Source organism: Thamnophis sirtalis, unplaced genomic scaffold, assembly GCF_051295495.1.
Source record: "Thamnophis sirtalis isolate CommonGarterSnake01/CBP01778 unplaced genomic scaffold, rThaSir2_p1.2 scaffold_6, whole genome shotgun sequence".
In the NCBI taxonomy this organism is placed as follows: Eukaryota; Metazoa; Chordata; class Lepidosauria; order Squamata; family Natricidae; genus Thamnophis; species Thamnophis sirtalis.
The window spans coordinates 60,327,827-60,352,450 of record NW_028261386.1 but is presented as its reverse complement, the minus strand read 5'-3'; the positions used below and the strand labels follow the sequence as shown (position 1 = coordinate 60,352,450).

At 39.2% G+C, this 24,624-nt stretch overlaps 2 protein-coding genes across 5 annotated transcripts in view; one reads left to right on the top strand and one right to left on the bottom strand.

The window, feature by feature from the left end:
* The window catches only part of RASGRP3 (RAS guanyl releasing protein 3), a 29,804-nt gene extending 24,208 nt beyond the window's left edge, over positions 1-5,596 (top strand). For both annotated transcript variants that reach the window (XM_014058927.2, XM_014058936.2), the window contains 2 exons: positions 1,216-1,568; positions 4,705-5,596. In XM_014058927.2, coding sequence (XP_013914402.2) covers positions 1,216-1,568; positions 4,705-4,713 — 362 coding nt within the window. In that variant the 3' untranslated portion in view covers positions 4,714-5,596. The remainder of the gene's footprint in view (positions 1-1,215; positions 1,569-4,704) is intronic.
* A 3,405-nt stretch (positions 5,597-9,001) lies between these two features.
* Positions 9,002-23,034, bottom strand: TSLIG3A (tRNA splicing ligase complex subunit 3A). 3 transcript variants are annotated; one of them, XM_087717959.1, is made up of 9 exons: positions 22,905-23,034; positions 22,197-22,301; positions 20,131-20,279; positions 19,618-19,752; positions 18,115-18,299; positions 16,901-16,981; positions 15,741-15,857; positions 12,048-12,215; positions 9,002-10,771 (listed from the first exon to the last, which is right to left on the bottom strand). In XM_087717959.1, the coding sequence occupies exons 2-9, from the start codon at positions 22,247-22,249 to the stop codon at positions 9,992-9,994; spliced, it is 1,668 nt and encodes a 555-aa protein (XP_087574085.1). In that variant the 5' UTR covers positions 22,250-22,301; positions 22,905-23,034; the 3' UTR covers positions 9,002-9,991. The 3 variants fall into 3 exon arrangements, with proteins under 3 accessions (XP_087574085.1, XP_013914375.2, XP_087574086.1); XM_014058900.2 differs by lacking the exon at positions 22,905-23,034 and adding an exon at positions 22,673-22,754; XM_087717960.1 differs by lacking the exon at positions 22,905-23,034 and adding an exon at positions 22,527-22,547.
* Positions 23,035-24,624: the final 1,590 nt, after the last annotated feature.

The following is a 24,624-nucleotide window of genomic DNA, read 5'->3' as shown; positions in this document are numbered from 1 at the left end:
CAGTTGCGTAAGAAAGCCTGACATAATTGTAATGGGGTATCCCCTCCCAATGAGATTCACAGGGCTCAATCTGCATAGCTGACAATTTTAATTTTCCCACCCCCGGCTAGGGATACATCACTATACAAAGCACTCATCTATACTTGGCAGCAACTCAAAAGTCTGTTAGAGATGGCATACAAGTTTTATCATCCCTGTCGCATTTCATATGGAACTCTTGCTGTCGGTATAACTGTGTAGTTGCAGCTTGAAATTATGCTGAAATGAAGCCCAGTATCTGAAACAGTTCAATTTTTGTTTAGGGTCAATTCTGCCACAACAGTAAATGACTATTTTTGTTTCTTATGATCACCCGCATAATTTCCAACATAGTTATCTGATGTGTGAAGAGATCTCTTTTTGGAAAGGTCAAAGAAATGATGGTTTAAAACACTGGTTTTAACTTTGAAAGGTTTACATTATTAAGAAGTCCCTGAGAGAGTCAAACTATCTTAATATGTATCTGTTCAGACATTAAGGTCTGCAGAAGTTTCTTAAAAATAACTTACATATAGCAGACAGGTAACATTGCTGCAGAATGCATTTCATTGGCAAATGTCTATGGAGATTCTCAATCATCCATGTGGGGAAAAGGTGTGTCTTATACTCTAAAAAATACGGTATTTAAGGTTTTGAAAGGAAGATTTTCTTTGTAAAATTATTAACTGAGATTAGCTGGTCTTGAAGAAATTGGTAGGATTATTTGCTTACTAGGAGTTTAAGTGTTTGATTTTAAGGTGACAACTTGGAGGTTTCTTGATTTATGTATCAAATGTCACACATTTAATTATTAGTTATTGTAGGTCAGCCTTCCCCAGGTCTATGCTTTATACTCTTAGTCTAGGAGTATTTATTGTAGGTTTTGTCATATTGAGAGTTGTAATCTCACACTTCTAGAATAAACCAGATAGCGGAAGTAATTAAAACTTTTCTGATTTACCAGTATGATGGACAGAACTAAAACAATGTTTAATTCTGTCAAAATTGTGGAATGTGAAATGTGTATGTATTCCTTAAAGAAAAATTGTGTAAATTACACTTGCGGTATATACTTTCCAGAAGACTTCAAATTAGAGATGTTTTCATTTTTCCTATCTGAAACTAATTTTCTATCTGGTTTGTTCCATATTTGTACTTTACATTGACTTAAATGATTTGCACTTTGTTATATTTCAGTACAAGATGAAGTATTTAAATTCCCCACTGTAAGGCCACGAAATCAGGATCTTGATAGCAGAGCAATCACACTGGTAACCGGCTGCTCTCAGAAGATTTCAGTTCATCTCCAGCGGGTAACCACAAGTCAAGCAACTCAGACAGAACCACTGTGGAATGAACCAGGTTGGGGTGATGCAGGATCACATACTTTCCCCAAAATGAAATCCAGATTCCATGGTAAATCTGGAAAAAATAAAGGTTTTGCAAAATGGGAGAATGAAAAGTCTAACATTCCAGTCAACAGGGACACAACAGTGCGTGTGATGGATCAAAATGGAACAGAAACTCTCCTAGAAAGACAGGAAGTCAAGGTTTGTAGTATAAAATTCTTAAAACTCCTCCCTCCCTCTCTCTCTCTCTCTCTCTCACTAGCTATCTCTCTCTACACACACACACACACACACACATATTATATATATATATATATATATATATATATATATATATATATATATATATATATATATATATATATATATATATATATATATATATATATATATATATATATATATATATGTGAAACTCAAAAAATTAAAATATTGTGCAAAAATTCATTTATTTCAGTAATGCAATTTAAAAGGTAAAACTAATATATACTCATTACATGCAAAGCAAGATAGTGCAAGCTGTGATTTGTCATAATTGTGATGATTATGGCTTACAGCTCATGAAAACCCCAAATCCACCATCTTAGAAAATTAGAATATTACATGCAATCAATAAAACAAGGATTGTACATCGAACAATATCGGACCTCTGAAAAGTATAAGCATGCATATGTACTCAGTACTTGGTTTGGGCCTCTTTTGTGTCAATTACTGCCTCAATGTGATGTGGCATGGAAGCTATCATCCTGTGGCACTGCTGAGGTGTTATGGAAGACCAGGATGCTTCAATAGCAGCCTTCAGCTCTTCTGCATTGTTCGGTCTCATGTCTCTCATCTTTCTCTTGGCAATGCCCCATATATTCTCTATGGGGTTCAGGTCAGGTGAGTTTGCTGGCCAATCAAGCATAGTAATCCCATGGTCATTGAACCAGGTTTGGGTGCTTTTGGCAGTGTGGGCAGCTGGAAAATGAAGCACAGTGATCCAAAGTCCTGTTGCTCAGTGATCCAAAGTCCTCTTTTCTGATGAGAGCAACTTTTGCCAAAAGCACCAAAACCTGGTTCAATGACCGTGGGATTACTGTGCTGGATTGGCCTCTCCATTCTTCCTCCATACTCTGGGTCCTTGGTTTCCAAATGAGATGCAAAAGTTGTTCTCATCAGAAAAGAGGACTTTGGACCACTGAGCGACAAGACTTTGGACCACTGTGCTTCATTAAGACCAGGGTTGATGCAGCCGTCTACCAGGAGATTTTGGAGCACTTCATGCTTCCTTCCGCAGACGAGCTTTATGGGGATGCTGACTTCATTTTCCAGCTGCCCACACTGCCAAAAACACCAAAACCTGGTTCAATGAGCTTGAGTGGCCAGCAAACTCGCCTGACCTGAACCCCATAGAAAATCTATGGGGCATTGCCAAGAGAAAGATGAGAGACATGAGACCAAACAATGCAGAAGAGCTGAAGGCTGCTATTGAAGCATCCTGGTCTTCCATAACACCTCAGCAGTGCCACAGGCTGATACCTTCCATCCACGCCGCATTGAGGCAGTAATTGCCGCAAAAGTGGCCCAAACCAAGTATTGAGTACATATGCATGCTTATACTTTTCAGAGGTCCAATATATATATATATATATATATATATATATATATATATATATATATATATATATATATATATAATATTACATGCAATCAATAAAATATTGATTGCATATATAAATAATATATATAAAATCTTACATGGGAAAAGACCCAAATAGAACAAGACCAGCATGTGTGTGTGTTCTAGCATAACTCTGGAACTCCTTGAGCAATTTCAACCAAACTTGGTACACAGATGACTTATCTCTGGAAACAAATACTGTGGGGGTAAGACACCCCTCGTCTGTGTGTTTTGTTAAGATACAGCCTGTTGTGCCTTAAAATGGCTTCTACTGTACAGAGCACTGGAGCTGCCATGGTAACAACTTCACAGTATTCCATAAGGAGGCTCCCTCTGGTAAGGGGGAAAATCCAACATTAGAAATTACATTTGGTACAGACATTTTCCTCCTAGAAATAAATACCCAGGCAACGCCAGGTTATCAACCAGTATACTATAATTTTTAACATGCCATTTTTGCAAGTGTAAACAACAGGGCAAATGATATATATGTAGGCATGGCATATATATCTGTGCAGCATATAAATTTAATAACTAAATAAGTGAAATAGTCACCAACAAAGACTATTGCATATCTTCAAGAACTTTTTTCCATTAGCTGAAGTAATATATTTATGGAATTAGGTTTACTGTATATATCCTCCCTATTATGACAATGTATTTGAGATTGGACAGTGTAATGTATACTATGAAGAAATTTTATATTTAGAATTCAATACTTGAGATAAAAATGATTACTTTCAAGGTTATTTAATGTCTAGTATCAGTCTCAATGAAGAAGTGATGGTTGAGCCTGTCTTTGAAAGAGGTGGTGTGTGCCCTCTCCTCAGAAAATTACTGCTGGATTCAACAGTCCAGAATAATTTTTATCCAGTTTCCAACCATTTTTTTGTAGAAAAGATGGTTGAATACTGTAGTCAGTCAAGCTGGGGCTTCACATGATCCTGGAGGGATCAGAGTATCTAAACCCTTCTCAACTACTTTTCACACTGGGGCATATCGGTGAGATAACAGTGGTGGTAATTGTTGATGATCACTAGTGGAGCCAAGAAGGAATAATTAATACTTGATAGCCTGTGGGAACTGACAGTGGGGGCCATATTGTGGTAGTTCTCCTTTGTCCGTGGTTGGTTGCTATGGTGTTGCCTGGAGGGAAAAGTTTGTGCCTAAAGCTCTTAAAATATGGGATGCCACAGGGCTCAACATTCTTACCCCACCTGTTTTAACATCAAAATGAGACCACTGAAAATGTATGGAGATGTTTCATTACTTTGTCCAATTATATTGTTTCCAATATACTATTTTCGTGCTGTTTTCAGTGTCATATGTTGCCAAGAATGACTATGGAGTGAAGCAGCCTTATAAATTATACTGAAATAAATAGTACAATAAAAGCTACCTAATGCAGTTTACCATTTCAGACTAAATGGCTGCATATGTTAAAAGCTTCCTGCTGACAGAAAATCAGCATGCCAAAGAGAATAGATAAGCCATATTCTTATCCATAGCAGCAAATAAATATTAGTATACAATGCAGGCAGATTAAAGCACAGAATCCTTGCATGTTGAACGGTAGCCTGGTGATACTATTGATTTTGTGTCTTCCTCCCGAAATATGTATATCAATCTCCTCTAAACAAAACACTGAGAATTATTTCTTCTGATTTATTATAGGCTTGTTGATCTGCTGCGGAAAATCTGCTGTCGGAAGATAGTTCAAGAAAACAGTGTGATATTTTACAAATAGCCTGGATATGGCTGAACTTCATACCAATGTTACATTCATCAGATTTTATCATTGGTGACAGTTGCTTAATGACAAGAGTACACTATTTATTTTCTCACAAAAGTAATTTGATCAATCTTGCACTGATGGAAAACAAAGGAACATTATAACTGCAGAACTTCCACATTTCTGTTACCAGCAGAGAATCCTGGCTCTGAATCTATCACTACTAAAACCATCACTACCAAAATCATATGGGCTTATAGACGTGTCAGTTACCAAAATTCCTGGATTCAAATTTTGTCAACCTTCCACATTCTGAGGCATCCCCCATCAACAACTGAAAGCTGATTTTCTATCTGGAACTAAGGACTCAGATTCCCCAGTGGTTGCATTCACATATTAGAATCATTAGGTTGAGGGCTTTCTTTAAAAAGTATTATTTCTCAACACAAGTATGAAGCTATCTAAATTTTTATATTCAATTTGTAATAATCCACAATGTGTGCTTGCTACATAGTTCACGGAACTGGGTGAAATCAAATTATATACTTGACATACAAAGATTGTGGAATTCAGGGGATGTAATTTAGCCTAGCTTTCTTCAATCTTAATATCTGCCAAGTGCAGTTCACAATTCCCATCGTCCCCAGCATGGCTAAGAGCCAACTACACCTGGACAGCACCAAGCTGAAGAAGTCTGAGAGTAAAAGTTGGTCTTTCACTGTTTCCTAGAATGATGTAAACATGTATTATGTTTAATTTCATGGTTTCATCGAGCGGTTTTGTTGGTTTTCACATCTTTTAGCAAACTGGAAATAAACACTGGATTTTATAAATAGCAAATGCTTTATAATATAGAGAACATTGGATGAAAGTCAAGAGTCGATAGAATTAGTATCCTTACCTAGAGATTCAGTAACATTGTGATGTCTCATCTTGCTCAGTGCTATAACTTTGAAAGAGACTAGCTAAAATCGTGCATCTGCTTGAAACATTCATTATCTTGTAGTCTAGCGTAGGTCCCACAGAATCTTCCCACAATGGTATTATTCTATGACAGTGATCCCCAACCCCCGGTCCGTGGAGTACCTGGCACCGGGCCGCGCAGCGGCCGGGGGCCATGATCGCTGCAGCGGCCGGGGGCCATGATCGCTGCAGCGGCCGGGGGCCATGATCGCTGCAGCGGCCGGGGGCCATGATCGCTGCAGCGGCCGGGGGCCATGATCGCTGCAGCGGCCGGGGGCCATAGTTTCTTTCTGTATGCAAATTAGGGCTAACTGGCACAAGGGGTGTTACTGGACCGCTGGTGGCACTCTGACATCACCAGCGGCCCACCGCCCCCGTGTCCAGCGCCGCCCTTCTCATTCCTTTTCAGCGCTTCAGCGCTGGCCGATTCCTGAAAAAAACCTAAGAGCGCCTGCGCAGCTACATAGGGCTAGCGTAGACAGCGCTAGTAGCGTAGCCTTGCGTAGGCGCAGTTTGTGCTACGCTATCTACGCTAGCCATACTGAACAATCAATGTGTCATCGCGAACAACGCCCCCCCCACCCCTGCGCGCGCTCAGCGGGCCACGGTAAAATTATCAAAGGCTGACTGGTCCGCGGCGATAAAAAGGTTGGGGACCACTGTTCTATGATATGGCCACAAAGGTATTTATTTGTCTTCTGAAATCATAAAATTGTAAATGTAAAATTGTATGGAAATCTGCCTATTTAAATCCAAATCACTGGAGTGATTTCAGTTCATAACTTATTCTATGTTGCAAGATATAAGGGAACCTTTTTAAAAAATTAATATTTAACAGATTCTATTTCTCGGTGATATCTGATACTACTTCCAACAAATTCCCAGAAAAGGCTTTAATTCGGAAACCATGGTGCTGGCCTTAAAATCATCCATAAGATTTATCCATTTTTAAAAATTCAATTTTTTTTTTGCATTATTTGCAAGCAACTACAGTATTCTGGTGCTAACTCTACTGAGATTTAAAAATTAGATGTTTTGTATCTTCCAATTATTTTAGCTGTTCCTAAGAGGAAAAATGAGACTAGCCTTTGTGCTTAAATAACTAGTTTTCAATTTCATTTTTTCACCATCTCTTGGCTGACAGATTATCATACATCATTTAGGCAGGCATATACATTTTTTTTTCTTGCAAATTATACCATTCCTGGGGAGGAAAAACACATTTATTGCAGGCAGAATAAGTACCTTTTCCTACAAATCAGTGACTTATTTTGGATCCAGATAAGGACGCGTATGTATTACTACATAGTTCACACCAGAGGGGGTTAGGAATAGAAGAAGCACATAAAATGATCAATTCTGCTTAAGGAGAAGCTTTTTATATGTGTATCTATATCTCACTTCTAATTGGCTGGGTACCAATTAACATTCACTTTCTATATCTTTGGAAATTCCCTAAGATACAAAAAATGTACAATTGATATATTTTGTTGCCCTTGTGCCAAAGAGTTCAATTACGATTATCTTATTTTAACATTCATTACAAATCATGTTGGACCTAAAATATTGGGTGTTCTGTTGGCTAGACCAGGAAGTCAAAGAAAGCCCCCAGTAGAGCCTTTCTATGATGTTATCAAGAAAGTGCAGTCAATGACAGACAAACTCAACACAGGGGACGGGAGGTGGGTGTAGATCCTAATTACAATACAATACAATACAATACAATAGCAGAGTTGGAAGAGACCTTGGAGGTCTTCTAGTCCAACCCCCTGCCTAGGCAGGAAACCCTATACCATTTCATACAAATGGCTATCCACTTATTTTAGTACAGGTAGTCCTCAAATTACACGTTCATTTAGTGACTGTTCAAAGTTACAACGGAACTGATAAAAGTGACATGATCGTTTTTCACACTTGCAACCTTTGCAGTATCCCCATAGTCATGTGATCAAAATTCAGACACTTTGCAAGTGACTCAAATTTATGACGGTTGCAGTATCCCAGGAGAGGGGGGGGTGTCACATGATCCCTTTATTCAATGGGTAAAGCCAGGTTCACTTAACAAGCACATTACTAATTTAACAATTTAACTGCAGTGATTCACTTAACAACTAAGGCAAGAAATGTTGTAAAAGGAGGCAAAACTCACTTAACAAATGTCTCACTTAACAATAGAAATTTTGGGCTCAATTGTGGTTGTAAGTCAAGGACTACCTGTACATACAAAACAAAGAATTGAAAAACTGCTTAAAGATCAATTGAGCTCCATAATTTTTGTTACTTTCACATAGCAGACTTCTTCCCGTCAAGATTTCATGCCATCATAGTTCTTATATAGACTGAAATATCTTACACACGCATTGCCCGCCTGTGTTAGCTGTTCTGAAATTCCTATTATATGTTGACAATATTGGTCAATATGCACAATACAATGTGCAAGCTGTTAATTCACTGTTATACTTTCTTATGTTTTTGATTCATCTAATATGTTTACAGATTTCTAGAAAAAGTGTCCTCACCCATCTTAACTGGTAGTAATTTTCAGGAAATTCAACAAAGATATCCAAGATACCAAACTACTTGAAACGTTATTTGCACTATTGGCATCATGCCCAGAAGCCTCTTTTAAAAAAAATGTTTCCACAAAAAATTATATATGCAGGACTTTCTACATGTGATGTGGAACACCATCCTCTAATCCAGTGATTAGAGAATTAATTTTTTTTAGTTGTGAATCAGGAGCAGCCCCTAGTGGAGATTTTTAAAACTGTGAACTATTTTATGCTGCAAATATCAGAGCTTTTAGGAACTATTTTACTGAGCTATAAATATCTTATTTTCAGAATCTAGTGGCCTGAATTCTCAATAGAGTTTTAGCACCTTGACTTCAAAATCGGCATACTTGGTAACTATGAAGCGTAACAAATGCGCTTGATGAATCTAAGAATACAATACAAACTTGGATGAAAAATTAATTGGTGCCCCTGTAAAGTGAATTGAGTGGGTTAAGTGTGTTTCTTCTGCCATTCCCATAGCTTTCTAAAATTGCTCTGCCAGAAGTAATTTAGTATCAATAACAGAGCACAATCAGTTACTGCTACATGAGAATGTTGCTCATCTTCTTCCACATTTTCTTCCCATCTCCAATTCTGTTTAGTGCAGAACTTTGTCCATCAATCCAGTGCTTTTTTTTTTTACAGTCTTAAGATGCTTCTTCCACCTCATGCTAAAGAAACAAAGCAATTCATTTTTGTAATGCTAAGGACCAATAAACCAAAGGGAGAACAGATTTTTTTTTATTGCTCACCTTTTACAAGAGCATACCTTCAGCCATTTTCTTTCACAGCTTGACAATATTTCTATTTGCAAATAAACCCAAAAAAATAAAAATAAAGGCAAGGCGCACTAATGCAACTTTTAGTGAAGAAAAATGTAACAAACTGAGCAGAAGGGCATTTCATCTCGAGTTAAGATGACAAAATGAAACCATTCCGCGTTTCAGGTTGAGTGGTTTTAATTAGTGCATAAAAAATGGTTCCAGGCTGCCATTACTGCTAGCTAGTTTCAAGTAAAAGTTAGGCTGATCAGGGGACCAACTGGTTTGTAATCGATGAGAGCAAGGTGGACGTATGGGGAAGCATGGGGCTATTTCTAGTCTCTCTTTACAACTTAGCTTGACTAACTATGATTTTGCATGGCATGAGTGTCAGGACATTTGATTTAACATGTGTCTTCAGTCAGAGCAATAAGGCTACTTGAACAAGTTACCAGCAGTAGAGCTCATATAATAACTCCAGGACCTAGCAAAGAAGGCTGCAATTCTTTGCATAGTTAAAATGCTTAAATCCATCTGACTTAACTGGACTTATGCACAGCTAACTACACAGATGTGCAGCATTACAGTATAGATCTGAAGCCAGCAATCCAATATGGTATATAAATAAGAGATGGATTTACATGGGAAAAACAAGTCCATGTAAAAAGATAGGCATCCTGGCTCTCGTATTACTTGCATGTACATCCCATGCTTTCTGAATCTCCAGTTTATTCTTAAGATATAGAACCTCGGCTGCTGTATTAAAGTTCTGAGTCCTGGAGAAGAAAACTGCATATAGACTTGGGCAGTGTATCCATATTTTCATGTATGCTCAGAAGCACAAATAGTTTGAAAGGTCAGCCTGACATGTCGACTGATATTAAGTCAAAGAGAAAAAATAAGCAGACTACTATTACATGAGCTCTGCCAATTGAGAAACTTTTATAGCCTCAACTTGTGAAGTGTCTTCCTTGTCCAAATCCAGATTGATTGTACTGATATCCCCCTTGCTGGAAATGCTGCTCAAACTGACCCCCCTGGTTAATGTTCTGTGCACCTCTTCCTCCCCAGCCACCTCCTTGCCCACCACGATTGCCACGGCCTCCGCGGCCACCTCGCCCTCCTCCACGACCTCCACCTCGATCACCGGTGTGCCCATCTTGATATCTGTTGTCTTGTTGATAGGTGCCACTTCCACCTTGATATCCACTTCCTGAATATGATTGGTAACCACCATATCCACCTCCTTGGTAGCCACCTCCACTGCCACCACCATGGTAGCCACCAGTTTGAAATCCAGAATCTCTGTAATTATTATCCCTATAGAGATCTTGATAGCCACTTCCTCCACCATCGGTCCAACCACCTTGAGGTTTGCCTCCTCTTCCTCCCCCTCTGCCACCATGGTCATAGCCACCACGTCCACGGCCTCGTTCGTGACCCCCGTGTTCATGACTTCCTCGGTTTCCATATGATGAGTCATACCCTCCTCGACTTCCTCTTTCATAACTTCCTTGGTCATATCCTCCTCGGCCGCCTCGGTCATGACTCCCTTGGTCATAGCCTCCACGTCCTCCATACGATGACTCATAGCCACCTCTTCCACCTCTGCCCCCACCACCTTGCTGTTGAGAACCATCTTGCCTTTTCTGCCATGGTGGCATCTCAGGTGGAGGTGGCTCAATTTCATTGGGTCTCCCACCTCGGTCAGGCACTCGGCCCATAAGCACCTAAAAGGAAACAGAACCAATATGGCGGAAAAGTAAATGCAAAAGTATGCCAATATATCATTTTCTTTTTTTTTAAAAAAAACTACTATGTAAGTTTGAGTCCATGTAAGGGGGAGGGGGGAATAAAACATTACAATGAAAAATACAAACTGATGATTTAGCAAGGGAAAAGAAGCTTCCAAAGAGAAAGATTATAAGCCTGTGGAAAATATTCTATAGCCAAACTGTTCCAGACACAGACTAGCTTGTTGAATATACTATGCTTCAATTAAAGGGCAGTAAGTAAAGGGGAGAGAAAGGGAAGGATACCATGGGAATATCATCAGATACGTTAGGATACAGGCATGCAGAAAAGGAGAGGAAAGATCCACCAGTCTTGCCTACTCATTCTATTAGCACCCTATAATATCCTTCCAGATTTTGTCTTAGTTGAAATCCAAAACATTCCAATTTTGCTTTGGCCACATTATGACTCTCTTCAAACAATCCAACCAAATTGTCAAGCCACAGTGTTGTTTGTTCTTGCACAGAACAGTAATTAATTTTGGGGACAGTTAGGATTTAAAGAATATCATAATCACAATCATGAGTTTACAATACAGCTCAATTTAAACAGTGTGGTTTTGTTATGCAAAGCTCTAAGTCTGAAACGCTAAATAATATTACATATGTTTTTAATCTCTGAAAGAAAAATAGCCTTAAACTAATCGATATAGTACAAAAATAGACTGGGCTACGTATACAGCTTCCAAAGGTATCAAATAAATCCTTCAGTGGAACAAACCTGGCATTCACTCCTTTCTAATGTCAGATGTAATCTACGGTATCTGTTACAGATGATTTACTGCAAGCATCTTTACATCCCTGAGTACATCTGTAATCAAGCATTACATTACTTTTTTATGAACTAGCTTGCTAGCTGGTACATCAGTACAAGTATGACCACTGTTTTGATTACGAACTCAAACCTTACTTTTACAACCAAGTATAAAAATATAAACCAAGTAACTAAACTGCCATTATGGACCGATAATTTTCAGTTCACAGAAGTCAGCCCTGATGTGATAATGTCATAAATCCTAGAGAGGGTGGGTGGGAGGGAGGGAGGAAGGATGGATTTTGGCAAAAGAAACTAGGAAAAGGATGGAAGCTCAATGTTCATATATACACAGAAAACAATGAAATTTTGCGTGAGTACAATTTTTTCCCAATGCATTTCCTTAACAAACATAGATATATACAAATTGAAAAAAATCATAATCTGAACAACAGATACCTTATTAATGGCACATGCAGTCTTTTCTCTGATAGAGCCACTGCTAGTCCTCATTATCTTTGATAAATCCTGTCGAGCTGCCAAGAGGTGTGCAACAGATATAACACATTTAGCAGATAAGATGGCACGCTTTGGCTGATAGACTTTTGCCAATTTCTCTGCTTGGCTCTATTGCGGAGAGAGAGGAAGTGAAGAGAGTCAATTGTATGAAACATTCACTTAAACAATTATTAAGCATATAGGCACATGTTGAAACAACATGTGAAAAGTTTTTATAACAATGGCTGTATTTACTCATGAAGTAGTATATAATGAAACAATACACTTTCTGGCCCCCATCTGATACCTCCCCTGATGCTGATACCTCCCCCGTTTCTTCTTTGTTTTACAAACCATACTTAGATTGGTGAAGTGTATAAATATGTATGTATGTATGTATGTATGTATGTATGTATGTATGTATGTATGTATGTATGTATGTGGGGTGTGTGTGTGTATGTGTGTGTGTGTAGATTTTCATGGGTGTAGGTATGCTGGTCTTGTTGTATTCGGGTCTTTTCCAGTGTAAGATTGAGATTGTCTTGGCAATGTTTCAGCGAGGTCTCACTCGCCATCTTCAGGCTGTGTTTTGGGCTCAAAATCCACCACCACCCCAGTCAACAGCCTTGATAGCCATTTTACTTTAAAACCTTATTTCCATGACAACCAGTAGTCCCTACATCCTGGTTTTAAAAGAGGTACAATCACTGAAAAGAATGAAAAATCTATCTTGCAAAAATCTATCCAGCAGCAAATAAAAGAAGCGTAAGATTCTGAAGACGTAGACAATTTTTCCTTTCTCCTCCAACTTTCCATACCTCATATCCTACTTAACCACAGCTGCTTGATCTTTCTTTTCCAGATCTACGCCCGTGAAAAACATTCAAAAACATGTCAGATGACATTATTAATGGATGTTATTTTCTAAGTTTATTATCAGTAATGAGTGTGAGCAGGAAAAGATCAGGATCGGAAAGAAGGGTGTAACAATTAGTACTTTTACTGTAAAGCGTCTAAGGCAGGGGTATCAAACTCAAGGCCCGGGGGCCAGATCCGGTCCGTAGGATGCTTAGATCCTGGAAACAACGAAGGACTGGCCCACATTGCCTCTGCCAGCGAAAAGGCCACAGGGTTGCAGGAGGCCAAAAGCAGAGCTCTGGAGCCCGTTTTCTCTAATGGAGCACACAGGTGCCCACAGGTGCCCCCACAACACAAGTGATGGTGAGCTAGCCATGCCCACCCTGGCCACACCCACTCTGCTCCCCCAAGGTCAAAAACAACCCTGATGCGGCCCACAATGAAATTGAGTTTGACTCCCCTGGTCTAAGGCATGGGTGTCCAACCTTTTCGTTTGCCTGGGCCGCACTGAGTGAAGAAGAATTGGTTTGGGCCGCATACAAAATATATAGTTAATGTATGTAAATCACATGATAAATGCTAAAAGCTTACGATTGGATTACTAACTGTCCAGGGCTGCATGCAACCTGTGGGCTGGACCCGCCTAGTCTAAGGTTTTGAGCGGCCATTTATGGAAGTGCTTCTGTGCATATGGCCTGAATTTGAATCTATGGCACATCAATAATTATTTTATGCTGAATACATGGATTTTCCACAAGAATAAGGAGTTTAGCAGAAAGTGTTTTACAATGAATGAGATGCAAGCTGAAGAAAGCGAAGTTAAAAATTGGACTATAAAATGAAGAGTCATAGCTCAATGGTATGCAAGAGCTCCTAGTTCAAACTCTTCAATTCTATAGGTAGGACTAGAAAATGAGTATCGGTTTCAACAGACCCTTTTCAACCTGGTGCCTTTCAAATATATTAAAAAATAAAAAGTGGAATGGAAGGTGTGTTGAGGGTGGCCCATCACTCCCATCCAAAATACCCAGACTTTCCTCCATCCTGCTGCTGTATTTTCCTCCTGCCCCTTCTGTCCCTCTTCCTGGTCTTTCCATTTGCTTTCCCACTTTTTTTACTACTCCAAATAGTGCCCATCACTCTTTATTTTTCTCCTATTCACAGGAAAAGGGAAGAAAAGCCACAGGGTTCTATTGCCAGCAGCAGAGGGGGACTTCCAAATGGTTTCTTTTAATAGATCCTTCTACTAGAAAAAGAAAATGTTGCAAAGTTTTACAAAGCCTAGCATGGCATTTCTCAAGATGCAGCCCAAAGAGAGCACAGTATATGTATTTTCTCCACAATAAGTAGGGAATTCTACTCTGTGTTATTTGTTAAACTCACACTTTATTATTTGTGCCAGAAAAAACTAATATGTATTTAAAAGGTTAGCCATTTCTCTTCCCATTAATTAATTAAATTTATAAAACTGATTGGCTGCATAGCAGCTTACAGTCTTAAAAATAACTCTAAATAAGTCTAAAATCAAAGGCATTTGGGGAGGGTGGGGAGAGGTTGAATTTGTTGGTACTCGATCAAACACCTCCACTATGCTGTTCCCCCATTGGGGCGCCAGGTCAAGTGGCAGAGCCAGGTCTTTAGGCCCTAAGGAAGGATAGAAGGGGGGAACGTAGATGTTCCAGAGGGCAGGAGCAACAGCAGAGAATCCTTATCCTAGACCCCATCAGCCAGAATGATCAGGTTGGCCGGACACGCAGCATGCCTTCTCTGCTGGCATGAGTGGGACGGGCTAATTCCAGTGGGGTGAGATGGTCCCTCGAGTAACCTGGATCCATGTCATGAAGAGCTTTAAAGATGATCACCAATACCTAGAATTGCACTGGGAAGCAGACCGGTAACCAATGCAGGTTGTAGAACAGTGGTATTTTAGGGGCCCCCAAAACTGTCCATGCTGCTGCACTCTGTACCAGCTGTAGCTTCAAAATTCTCTTCAAGCCCCAGAAGACTGAACAACTGAGCACAGAAAATCCTGATCCAGGAAAGGCTGCATGAAGTTATGCAAAGGTTCTCCTAGGTGCGACTGCTACCTGTTCCTTGAGCAGGAATCACAAGTCCAGGAGAACCCCCAAGTTGCAGACCGGATCTTTCTTGGGCAGTGGCACCCCATCCAAAGTCAAAGATGACAAAGTCTCGGATCCTGGAGTCCCATGTACCCAAAGCCATTTGGTATTACCAGGGTTCTGGCCCTCATCCAGATCCCCACAGCTTTCAAGCAACGTAGAGAGGGGCCACAGCATCACTTGGGTCACCAAGAATGGAAATATAGAGTTGGGTGTCATCAGCATACTGTAGTTGTCTCAAGCCATGGGGATGGATGATTCGCCAAGTTTCATGTAGATGTTGAAATGGTGTGAAGAGAGTACCAAGCTCTGTGGCACACCACAAAATAGCAACCAAGGGCTGGACCTCTCACTCCCTATCAATACCAATTGAGACCAGTCACAGAGAAAGGAGCCAAACCAGCTCTGAACTGTGCCGTCCAGCCCCAGCTCCCGCAACTGATCCAAAAAGGTACCATGGTTGATGGAATCAAAAGCCACCAAGAGGTCAGGAGAGTGAGCATGGTTGCACTACCTCTATCTCGCTCTCGAGATAGCGATCATCGACAAGCGAGACCAATGTCCGTTTCTGTCCCATAACTGACTGAAAGGGGTTAATTACAAAATATAGTTGTCTAACTACAGACAGATAATACACTTTCAAAAAAACAATTTGACTACAGAAAGAAAACTATACCTTTGCTCGATCTGACCAGCCAAATGACTGTACAGTTACATCCAGACGTTTCACTAATAATTTTCTCCGGACTTCATATTCATTGGCTATGGCTTGATTAATAGCTTCAATTTTTTCCTGAAATGAAAATTCACATATATGTTGGACTTCCTCAAAACCTAGTATTACAGGATTTTGTTCAAATATCTTAAAGAAGATCACTCAGGCAAAAGTATCAATCGCACTCATCCCCATAATAACAAATTCTGTGTGTGTGTGTTACAATTAATGTTTTTCTTTGATAGATAGATGAAGAACAGAATAAGATTCAGTAGGGCACAAACTCCAGAGAACCTCTAGAGCTGGAATGATAAATTCTATCCCGTTGCGAGCCACAGGATTTTGTTGCCCTTGGGGGTCTGGGGTGGACGTGGCCTGGTTGTTGTGACCAACTGGATGAGCGTGGCCAGGCCCAGGGCAGCAGGGGCACGTCCCTCACCATCTCTGAAACGGCCCGAGGGTCGACTTAGTGTCCTATTGTGGGTCGGATTGCTCTAGAGATTCTAAACCAGAGGCTCTAATTTTGGCAATTAAAAGTTGTGAATTGGGTGGGGAATTCTGGGAGTTGAAGTCCATAAATCTTAAAGTTGCCGAGTTTAGATATCCCTGTTCTAAACTATATATTAAATCTGACAATAATCAGTATTATTTTTCCGAGCTGTTTTTTCCCATTACAAAATAAGATTTTTTTCCCAACACTTAGCTTATTTTGTAATGTGTCTCCTAGATAGAAAAAATGAAAATATTATTTGAATAATGATGCACTTGATAAAAAGAATCTATAACACTACAGTGCCATTAACTGAATTCAACCTGTTGTTTGATTCAATGTATTATTATGGGAAATAATAATCATACATATGTACATGATTCTGGGCAGTTAACCAGAATTTAAACAACAGAGAAGTTAAATAATAATAATAATAATAATAATAATATTCCATAACATATAGTACCCTTACTAGCTGTTATATCCCCAACTCCTCCCTCAGGAATGCTGACTATAACATGTCAATTTAAAAAAATGCACATGCTTTGTTATTTTAATATGGATTAAGTACAGCACCAGTGCCAATGAATAGAATTAATACCAGTAGTGAGATTTATAAGCAAATCCTTACCCAATGGACTGGACCCAAGGGTTTCGACAATAAAGGTTTTCCTACATGATTTGAAGGGACCTTTGCTAATGTTTCTTTTAACTGTAACAAAATAAATGGTATTAGTGGATTATATAGACAAAAAGCATAAATATGCAGATGTTCAAATGTGTCTTTCAGATCTATGTATAATCAACATAATACAGGACAAGGTCTGCTCAAGGACATCTTATCTTTTCAACTCCATTGCTCTCCCAACAATTATTCCAGATGATCACCCAATCTTCCACTATTTTGAGAAGAATGGTGGACTGCAGGAGCAGAGAAGGAATTACCTTCCCACTCTGCTTACAAATGAAACTGCTTCTATATTTTAAATAATTCTATGCAACATTATATATTTATAACAATTGCATGGTACAATACAGGTATAGTCTTGAAAAAAGAATAGGTATCTGTTGCAATGTTTTAAAAAATAAATTTAAAATAAAGTAAAAAGAATGATATAAAATCCACAGCATGTCAGTACCATTGTTAACACATCATGTAGCACAGCAAAACTTCATATTTAAGGAAAAAGATATAGTATTCAAAAATGGGTAATAGCTTCTTCATTCCAGCAATCTTAAGTACAATATGAAATCTGGTCATCAATACCAAACTGGATGATTTTTTAAGAGCTTTAAGAAATGTTTGTACCATTTTGGTTGGCATTATCTATGGATTTTGGAACTTGTAGAGGGACCAAGGGATCATGTGTTATTGTTGTTTACATCAATAATATACTTTAAAATTCACAGAAAAACCTCAGTTCAAGAACATTTATAACTTATTTCAAGCAATTCTGGGGGAGAAATGTGAGAGACTCCTGCTTTAGCTGAAATAATTGAATGTCTTAAAACTAAGATTTTTTTCTTTTTCATATTGTTCATGTTGCTGATAATTATGAAGAAATAACAGTTTATTCATAACACCTGAACACCATATTCTACAAGCCAAATTGGGCATACAGTGGGATAATTTCTAAAGGGTCTTTTTTGATGGTTAAAATGAGCCATCCAAAATAATTATAGAAAGATGATCTTTTTGGTAATATTGCTACAATTGCTATAGCTATTCCGATTCCCAAGGCGGCTTACTTTGTGCCTATTTTAATTACCTTTCTAGAATTAATATGCCGTAATCACTGCCTATGGACTAGGAACTTAATGTATCTTCAAACCTTTAGTTCTTACCTTTTTTTCTATTCCACTGAAGAACTGGAGCATTGTTATGTTGGCTGGGGGCTTTGACATGCCTAAAGCAATGCATATGCCTTTTAATTCCTGAAATACTTCACTACCAGTACCTTCCTGAGCTTTTTGGGGGGGAGCATTCACATACAGCATTTTAGCAGCTTCTAATTCTGAGATGAGGTATGCTGAAAGATGAAAAGTTAACCATTCAGTACAGCAGAATTCATTTTTAAAATGATTGCTTATTTTAAGCCAAGAATATAATTTTACACGCTACATTGCGAGAAATGATTAAATAAAAGAACAGCCTTAAATAGGATGACCTAAAGATAAATCCATAGCTAGTAACCACCCTGGCTAGAGAGCAGAGAAGAATTAATTATTGAGTCAGAGCATGGCATTATTCATATAATTTTAAGGAAAATTAAACAAAGTGTAGATCACATAGCTACAATGGGAATTTATTTTCATGTATTTTTCATAAACCAACCATACAAATTTGCATTCAAGAACAGTTTATATTCTAAACCATCAAAATGATGACTAAACAGTCAACCTTGCAGAAAAACCTTCTGTTTCATAGCATCACCTGTGAATTTCTTTTAACTGTCAAAGCAGATCATCTTGCCAGCAAATTTTATTCATAACAAGCAAGGAAAAATGTGCTTATCTTGATTCAACAACCAATACTGTAGCTACATGACTTCTGATTTACTTGGGATATGGCAGTGGTACTCAAATATTCTTGGTTAATGCTATTCCATCTTATGAATAAGAGCAACTAACAAATTATGATAGTACAAAATCTTAGTATTAAATTATTTCTTTTCCAGCAAGGTATAAATCTAGGTTCCCACGCAATACGAATAGCAAAACATTGATGAACATGTCTTGTATCTACAGACCAAAGGAATCAAGCTCAATTAACAACAGTACAAGCAGGACTGTCAAAAAATTTAATCTACTACAGTATTCCATGCATACATTACCAATAGGACTTGAAGCTGGTGCTCCAGCATCTCCAAATTCAGTCTCTCTGCAATTATCATTAATCCCTTCCTGTGATTCTAAAAATCAAACGTGGCTGAGTGGTTACCACCATTTGCAGAATACTATAAAGGTAAAGGTTCCCCTTGCACATATGTGCTAGTCAATCCCGACTCTAGGGGGCGGTGCTTATCTCCGTTTCAAAGCCGAAGAGCCAGCACTATCTGAAGAGATCTCTGTGGTCATGTGGCCAGCATGACTAAACGCTGAAGGCGCATGGAACGCTGTTACCTTCCCACCAAAGGTGTTTCCTAGTTTTCTACTTGCATTTTTACATGCTTTCAAACTGCTAGGCTGGCAAAAGCTGGGACAAATAACAGGAGCTCACTCTCCGTTACGTGGTGCTAGGGATTTGAACTGCCGAACTGCTGACTTTTCTGATCAACAGAATACTATACTAATTCTATAATTATTTTCTTCATTTTTTACTGTTTTGTGAAGTTTCATTTAACTTACTGAGGAGCAGGAGGCAGTTTTTTTGATTGAGAAGGCGCTTGGTGACGTCTCCTGATGTTAGTGTTGTATAAGGACAATTCATTTCACCTAGTAACCCACTAATTTCAAGCTGGAACTCATCTGCTTCACTTGGACCTTAAGACACAGACATATTTAGGTTATTAGAATATCTCTCTCATTAAATGTTCAAATAGTCAACATTGATTAATGAAGTTTAAATTGCACCACTTTTCTTGAAAACACAAATAATAAAGTTTTCCAATAAAATTAAAAACTAGAATGCATTGTGAGCAAGGAGGGGGGGGGAAGGAATTTCAATAGTAAGCTAACATTTTTTGGTTATTCTTAATAAATATGTGCACATAAATGGAACTATTCTTATTAGCTGCAGTGCTTAATAGTTATTTCATCACAAAGGTACAAAAACAGTTACATTCATACTGAAGAAGATACATAATAAATGTCAAGAGTAGTAAGAACGACACAACTGTATAAATGATGCTGATTACTCACTGTTAGTTGCTTGTACATTTTCCTCTAGTTTGCAAAACAGTCTCAACTCTGAAACCAACCAAGCACAGAGTTTGGTATATTCAGGGGAAGTGGCTCCACCAGAAGCTGCCAGGGTCAGAGCTCCATCTTCTAACAATGGACCTTTGTAACTAATAAACAAAACAAATGCATGATATCTCAAATCCCTTCTGCAATGTATATGATACTCAATTCATTGTATATATAATAACAGAAATTGCAACAAAGATATCCCTTGGATTGCGCCAGCATTTGGGACCAGGACTGTGATCACTAGGGATGCAGTCATAAAGTATGCCATCACATGACTCTACACCTTAGCTAGGCAATCCCAGCAGTCAGACTTGCCATCATAATCCCAGGGATGCACAGATCGTTAAGCAGGAAGAAGGAAGAGTCACAGAGAGGTAAGGAGCATGAGGGACTGGGGACCAGGGACCAGTGATGCGGGGAGGGGCAAGATGATAGCTACGCGCAGGCAGTGGGAAGCACAGGTGCTGAGGTTGGGGGCCAATTGGTGGGGTTGCTGAGGTTGTGTACTAAGATCATGGGCAGATGAGGAGGGTGCTACAGAGCACAGGCCTCTGCAATCTCATACTCTGTAGTGGGAATCTCCTCAGGAGAAAGTGGCAGGAGTGACTTATGGAAGTGATATGCAACTTTCCTTGCCCATTTCCCCATTGATTTCCTTGTGGGAAGCAGACAGTGAAATTTGCAAAAGGCGATCACTTTACCATGGCTCACTGCAATGTCGTAATTGCAAGCTGGGTATCAAGCATGCAGATCACAATCATAGAGAGTCTGTGATGGCTGCAACTTCACAGATCAGCTTTAAGTCCCCCTCATTCAGAGCTGTTATAATTTGAAATAGTTGAACAAGTGATCATAACTTGAGAACCTTGGAGGAGTCTATCAGTCCAACCTTCCTCAGTTTGATTGGTGCCTGGACGTAGTTCTCATAAATCTGGAAGACGTTATGCTAGGAAAGCTGATCTAGACATTTTTGCAACATATTGCTCACATCAGCTCGCTATCAGAAGCATTCCAAATTGGTGAGTGTGACTGATTTACACCTCACTCTTTTCAACCTGTATTGTATGCACTGGATGCACATGACAGGAGGTAGAGCTTCAATCAACTGGTCCTACCTACCATTCTGATGCTACAGATGCACCTCTCTATCCTGCATAGAATAATCTTCTGCACATTGTTGAATCTTTTGTAGATATTTGTTTACTTACAAGTTCTAAAGTGTACATCTTCTGCAGAAAAGTACATACACTATCATATTTTCTACAGGACTCAAAAGTATTACATTTGTATCACAGATTACCATTTTACTATTTTCAATAGTCTAAGATTAAAGCCTTCAGGAATATTTACTTTAAATATTACTAAAAAAGATGCTGTGATCACAAGAAATCAATCCTAGAGTTATTTAGGTTTCTGGATTTTCTCTGCAAAGATTTATTATATTATTATAATACTAGACAGATTAAACATATGTACTCTTCTCTCTTGGGCATATTGGGCAACAACTGCATATTCTGAGATCCTCCTCTGCCATCATAAATATACTTATTTTGCCCTTCCGTAGAAGGAGTTCCTAGCTATCTTCCATCTAGATTAGTTCCATTCTAATTTGACTTCAGTTACCATCAGGTATTCCAAGATCATTAACTGAAATGAAAGGAGTGGATCTTCCTGTATATGATGCAAATTTTGTTTAAAAAGCCAACTGAAAGATCAACTGATAAATCTCCCATCCCCCCCCATAGCAAAAGACATTTCAAAGAAGAGCCAGTAATTAAAATTAATTGAATAGAGGAGAATCAGCCATGGGAATTAAGTGCCAGGAAAAAGAGAATTATCTTCAGAAGACATTGTGATCAGCCCAAGAGGAGAGCATGCTAAAAAACAAAACAAAAATGGTTTTATGGAAGAATAAAAAAAGATCTATCTATCTATCTATCTATCTATCTATCTATCTATCTATCTATCTATCTATCTAATCTATCTATCTCTATACACATATTTCTTGTACTCACCCGAGGTCTTCAAGTGACTCTAAAATGTCATTCTCCATGAGTTCCAACTCCATCCTGGGGCTTCAGAAGGGACACAAAAGGAAAAGGAAAACTAAACTCTGGAGCCTGCAAATGATTATGGGGGAGGGAGAGAGAAAAAAAGATTCAATGAATTTAACCGACTCCAAGTGGGATGAGCCTTTTCCTCCACTGTCTCCTCCCTCCCTCCCCCGAATAAGGGGCGAAATCTGGACGCCTTCTATTACGAGAGACCCACCAAATTCCGGCTCTTTTTTCCCCATCTAAGGTAACCCCAAATTAAGCCGCCACCCCAGTTCCACGCAACCTCACTATCTTATACAGTGCTTGTATTCAGAAGTAGGTCTTCTCTGTTCCCCTTCCCTGCAAAGGCGGGGGGGGCGGCGGAGGGGGTTCCATCAGATCACCCCCTCTCCTGGCTGCACCCCCCCCATGTCCCCCCCACCGCCTTCACCCACCTCCTGCGCAGCTGCTACGCCGCGGAACGCTGCTGGGTTGGCATGTCAGAGGAGGGGGGAGGGCGGAGACAAGGAAAGCCCCCTTTCCCCCCATGTCTGACCTCTCACCTGCGTTTGAAAGGTTGCCCAAGCAAACGCCTGGTTTAAAAAGGTTGCGCTCGGCGTGTTCTAAACTTGCCGGTTTTCCCTCCCTTCGCTTGATTAGAACGTGTCAGTTTCAGAAAATTCTTGCCTTTGTCTCCGAGGGTTAAAAAATGTCAGGTTCGACGCGCACCAGGAATATTCTAGCAGGCATAGCCTAGGACAGCCATACAAAGAATTCCTTTTCTTTTCTTTTTCTTTTTTGCCCCTGCGAGGAGACCACGTTGGAAAGCGTTAGGCCTGAAAAAGGAAAGAATGACGTAGAGGGATAAGTGACAAAAGTACTTCAGGCGACAGTCGTTCTCTTGATGAAAACTACAAATCCCAGCATGCCATCGGGTGCTTCTGTAAGCTAACGGAGGTGGTTTAATGCTCGATTAATCTCTCGAGTTAGGAGCACGTTTTGGCTCCCTCATGCGATTGAGGACTTTGGTGAAAGTAAGCGGGATCAGAGGAGTATCTCGATGCTATATTTCAGTTTAGGTCCTTTATTACCACTAGGTGGTGTGTTTTTGAACGCATTACGCTAGCCACGTTTGTGATAGAAAAGCAAATGCTAAGATTAACTGCAAAAAGAAAAAAGAATTGAGTTGGAATAGGACACCCTAAACCGCCGAGCTCAACTATCTACTCAGTGCAGGAATCCAAAATTAAAGTATTTGGGAGAGATTTAAACATCTAATTAAGGAAAGCCCACCTGTAACACTCTAGTCCAACCTGTCTTCTTATAATTTAAAGTCATTCTGTGTTCTGCATCTGGAATGTTTCTCCAAAAATTTTATTTTTAGGTGATTTGTACTCTAAAAACAGCATTTCTTTTTGCTTCTACCTCCAAAAAAATATATATCAAGAAGTCAGTAATTATTCCAACATGTCAGGATTCAGCAGTACATTTTTGCTTGCTGTAAATAAATTTTCTTCCAATAATGGCTCATATTGGTCACATCTACTTTGCCCAGAAAGAAAACGTTTTTCTGTTTTAAATCCATGATAACTTTCTTCAGCTTAATCAGTATCCTTAAATAGTCTTGTGCCAGCTCTTTTTTTAGAATATATATGGACATATTTTATGTCATGAGATACTTGATTAGATGAATTTGGTCATGCACATTGCATGTATCCTCAGCAAGTAAAATGAGTCCAACACTTCTATCTATTACCAGAACAAAGACATTGAAATGGATAAAGAATTTTGTGGTAATTCAGGTTGTTGTCTGTTTTGTTGGTCATTGCCCAAAATGAAGATGGAGTGGCATTTTCTTTTCAGTATAGGATTATCATTTTATAGGGTTTGTGAGTGATCCATTTTTTTTTACTGGCTGGAACTTTTGGCTCACCTATCTTGCTAGTTACTTCCCATTTCCCGCTTTTAGCCACTGTGTCAACACAGATACTATTACAAAAGGTATTTTGTAAGCAATGGGGTGAAGGAATCCATATAGCCCCAGGAAGGTAGCTTAACTTGGCAAGCCTCAATGTATTGTGGAAATGCCATGTGTGGTGGAAGTTGCCTAGCAGTACATAACATGAATTGAGAATAAGTATATTTTGTTAAAAAGCAGTCAAGTTTACTAGGAGTGTGTGTGTGTGTAACCAAGTGCATTTTTGCTTGGCAGCTCTAATCAGAACAGTTATTGCAAATAACCTGCCATAGTTCCTGAATGTTGGACCAAACATCAATGTCTATCTGTGCTGTTGCTGATATTTAGAGTGGGGAAGCAAGGAATGTTGCGAATCCCGTCATCTAAGGAGGTAAATCTGGTGGGACCCAGAAGGGCCTTGTTCCTGTCCCTCCCTTTGGAACATCATCC

Bases quoted from the DNA above. Each gene is read 5' to 3' on its own strand.
- TSLIG3A (XM_087717959.1), bottom strand. From the start codon at position 22,249: ATGGAGTTGGAACTCATGGAGAATGACATTTTAGAGTCACTTGAAGAC. The intron at 20,280-22,196 runs GTGAGTACAAGA...TTTGTTTATTAG, and splicing joins GAGTCACTTGAAGACCTCGG to TTACAAAGGTCCATTGTTAG. The intron at 16,982-18,114 runs GTAAGAACTAAA...ATTTTGTTACAG, and splicing joins TCAGTGGAATAGAAAAAAAG to TTAAAAGAAACATTAGCAAA.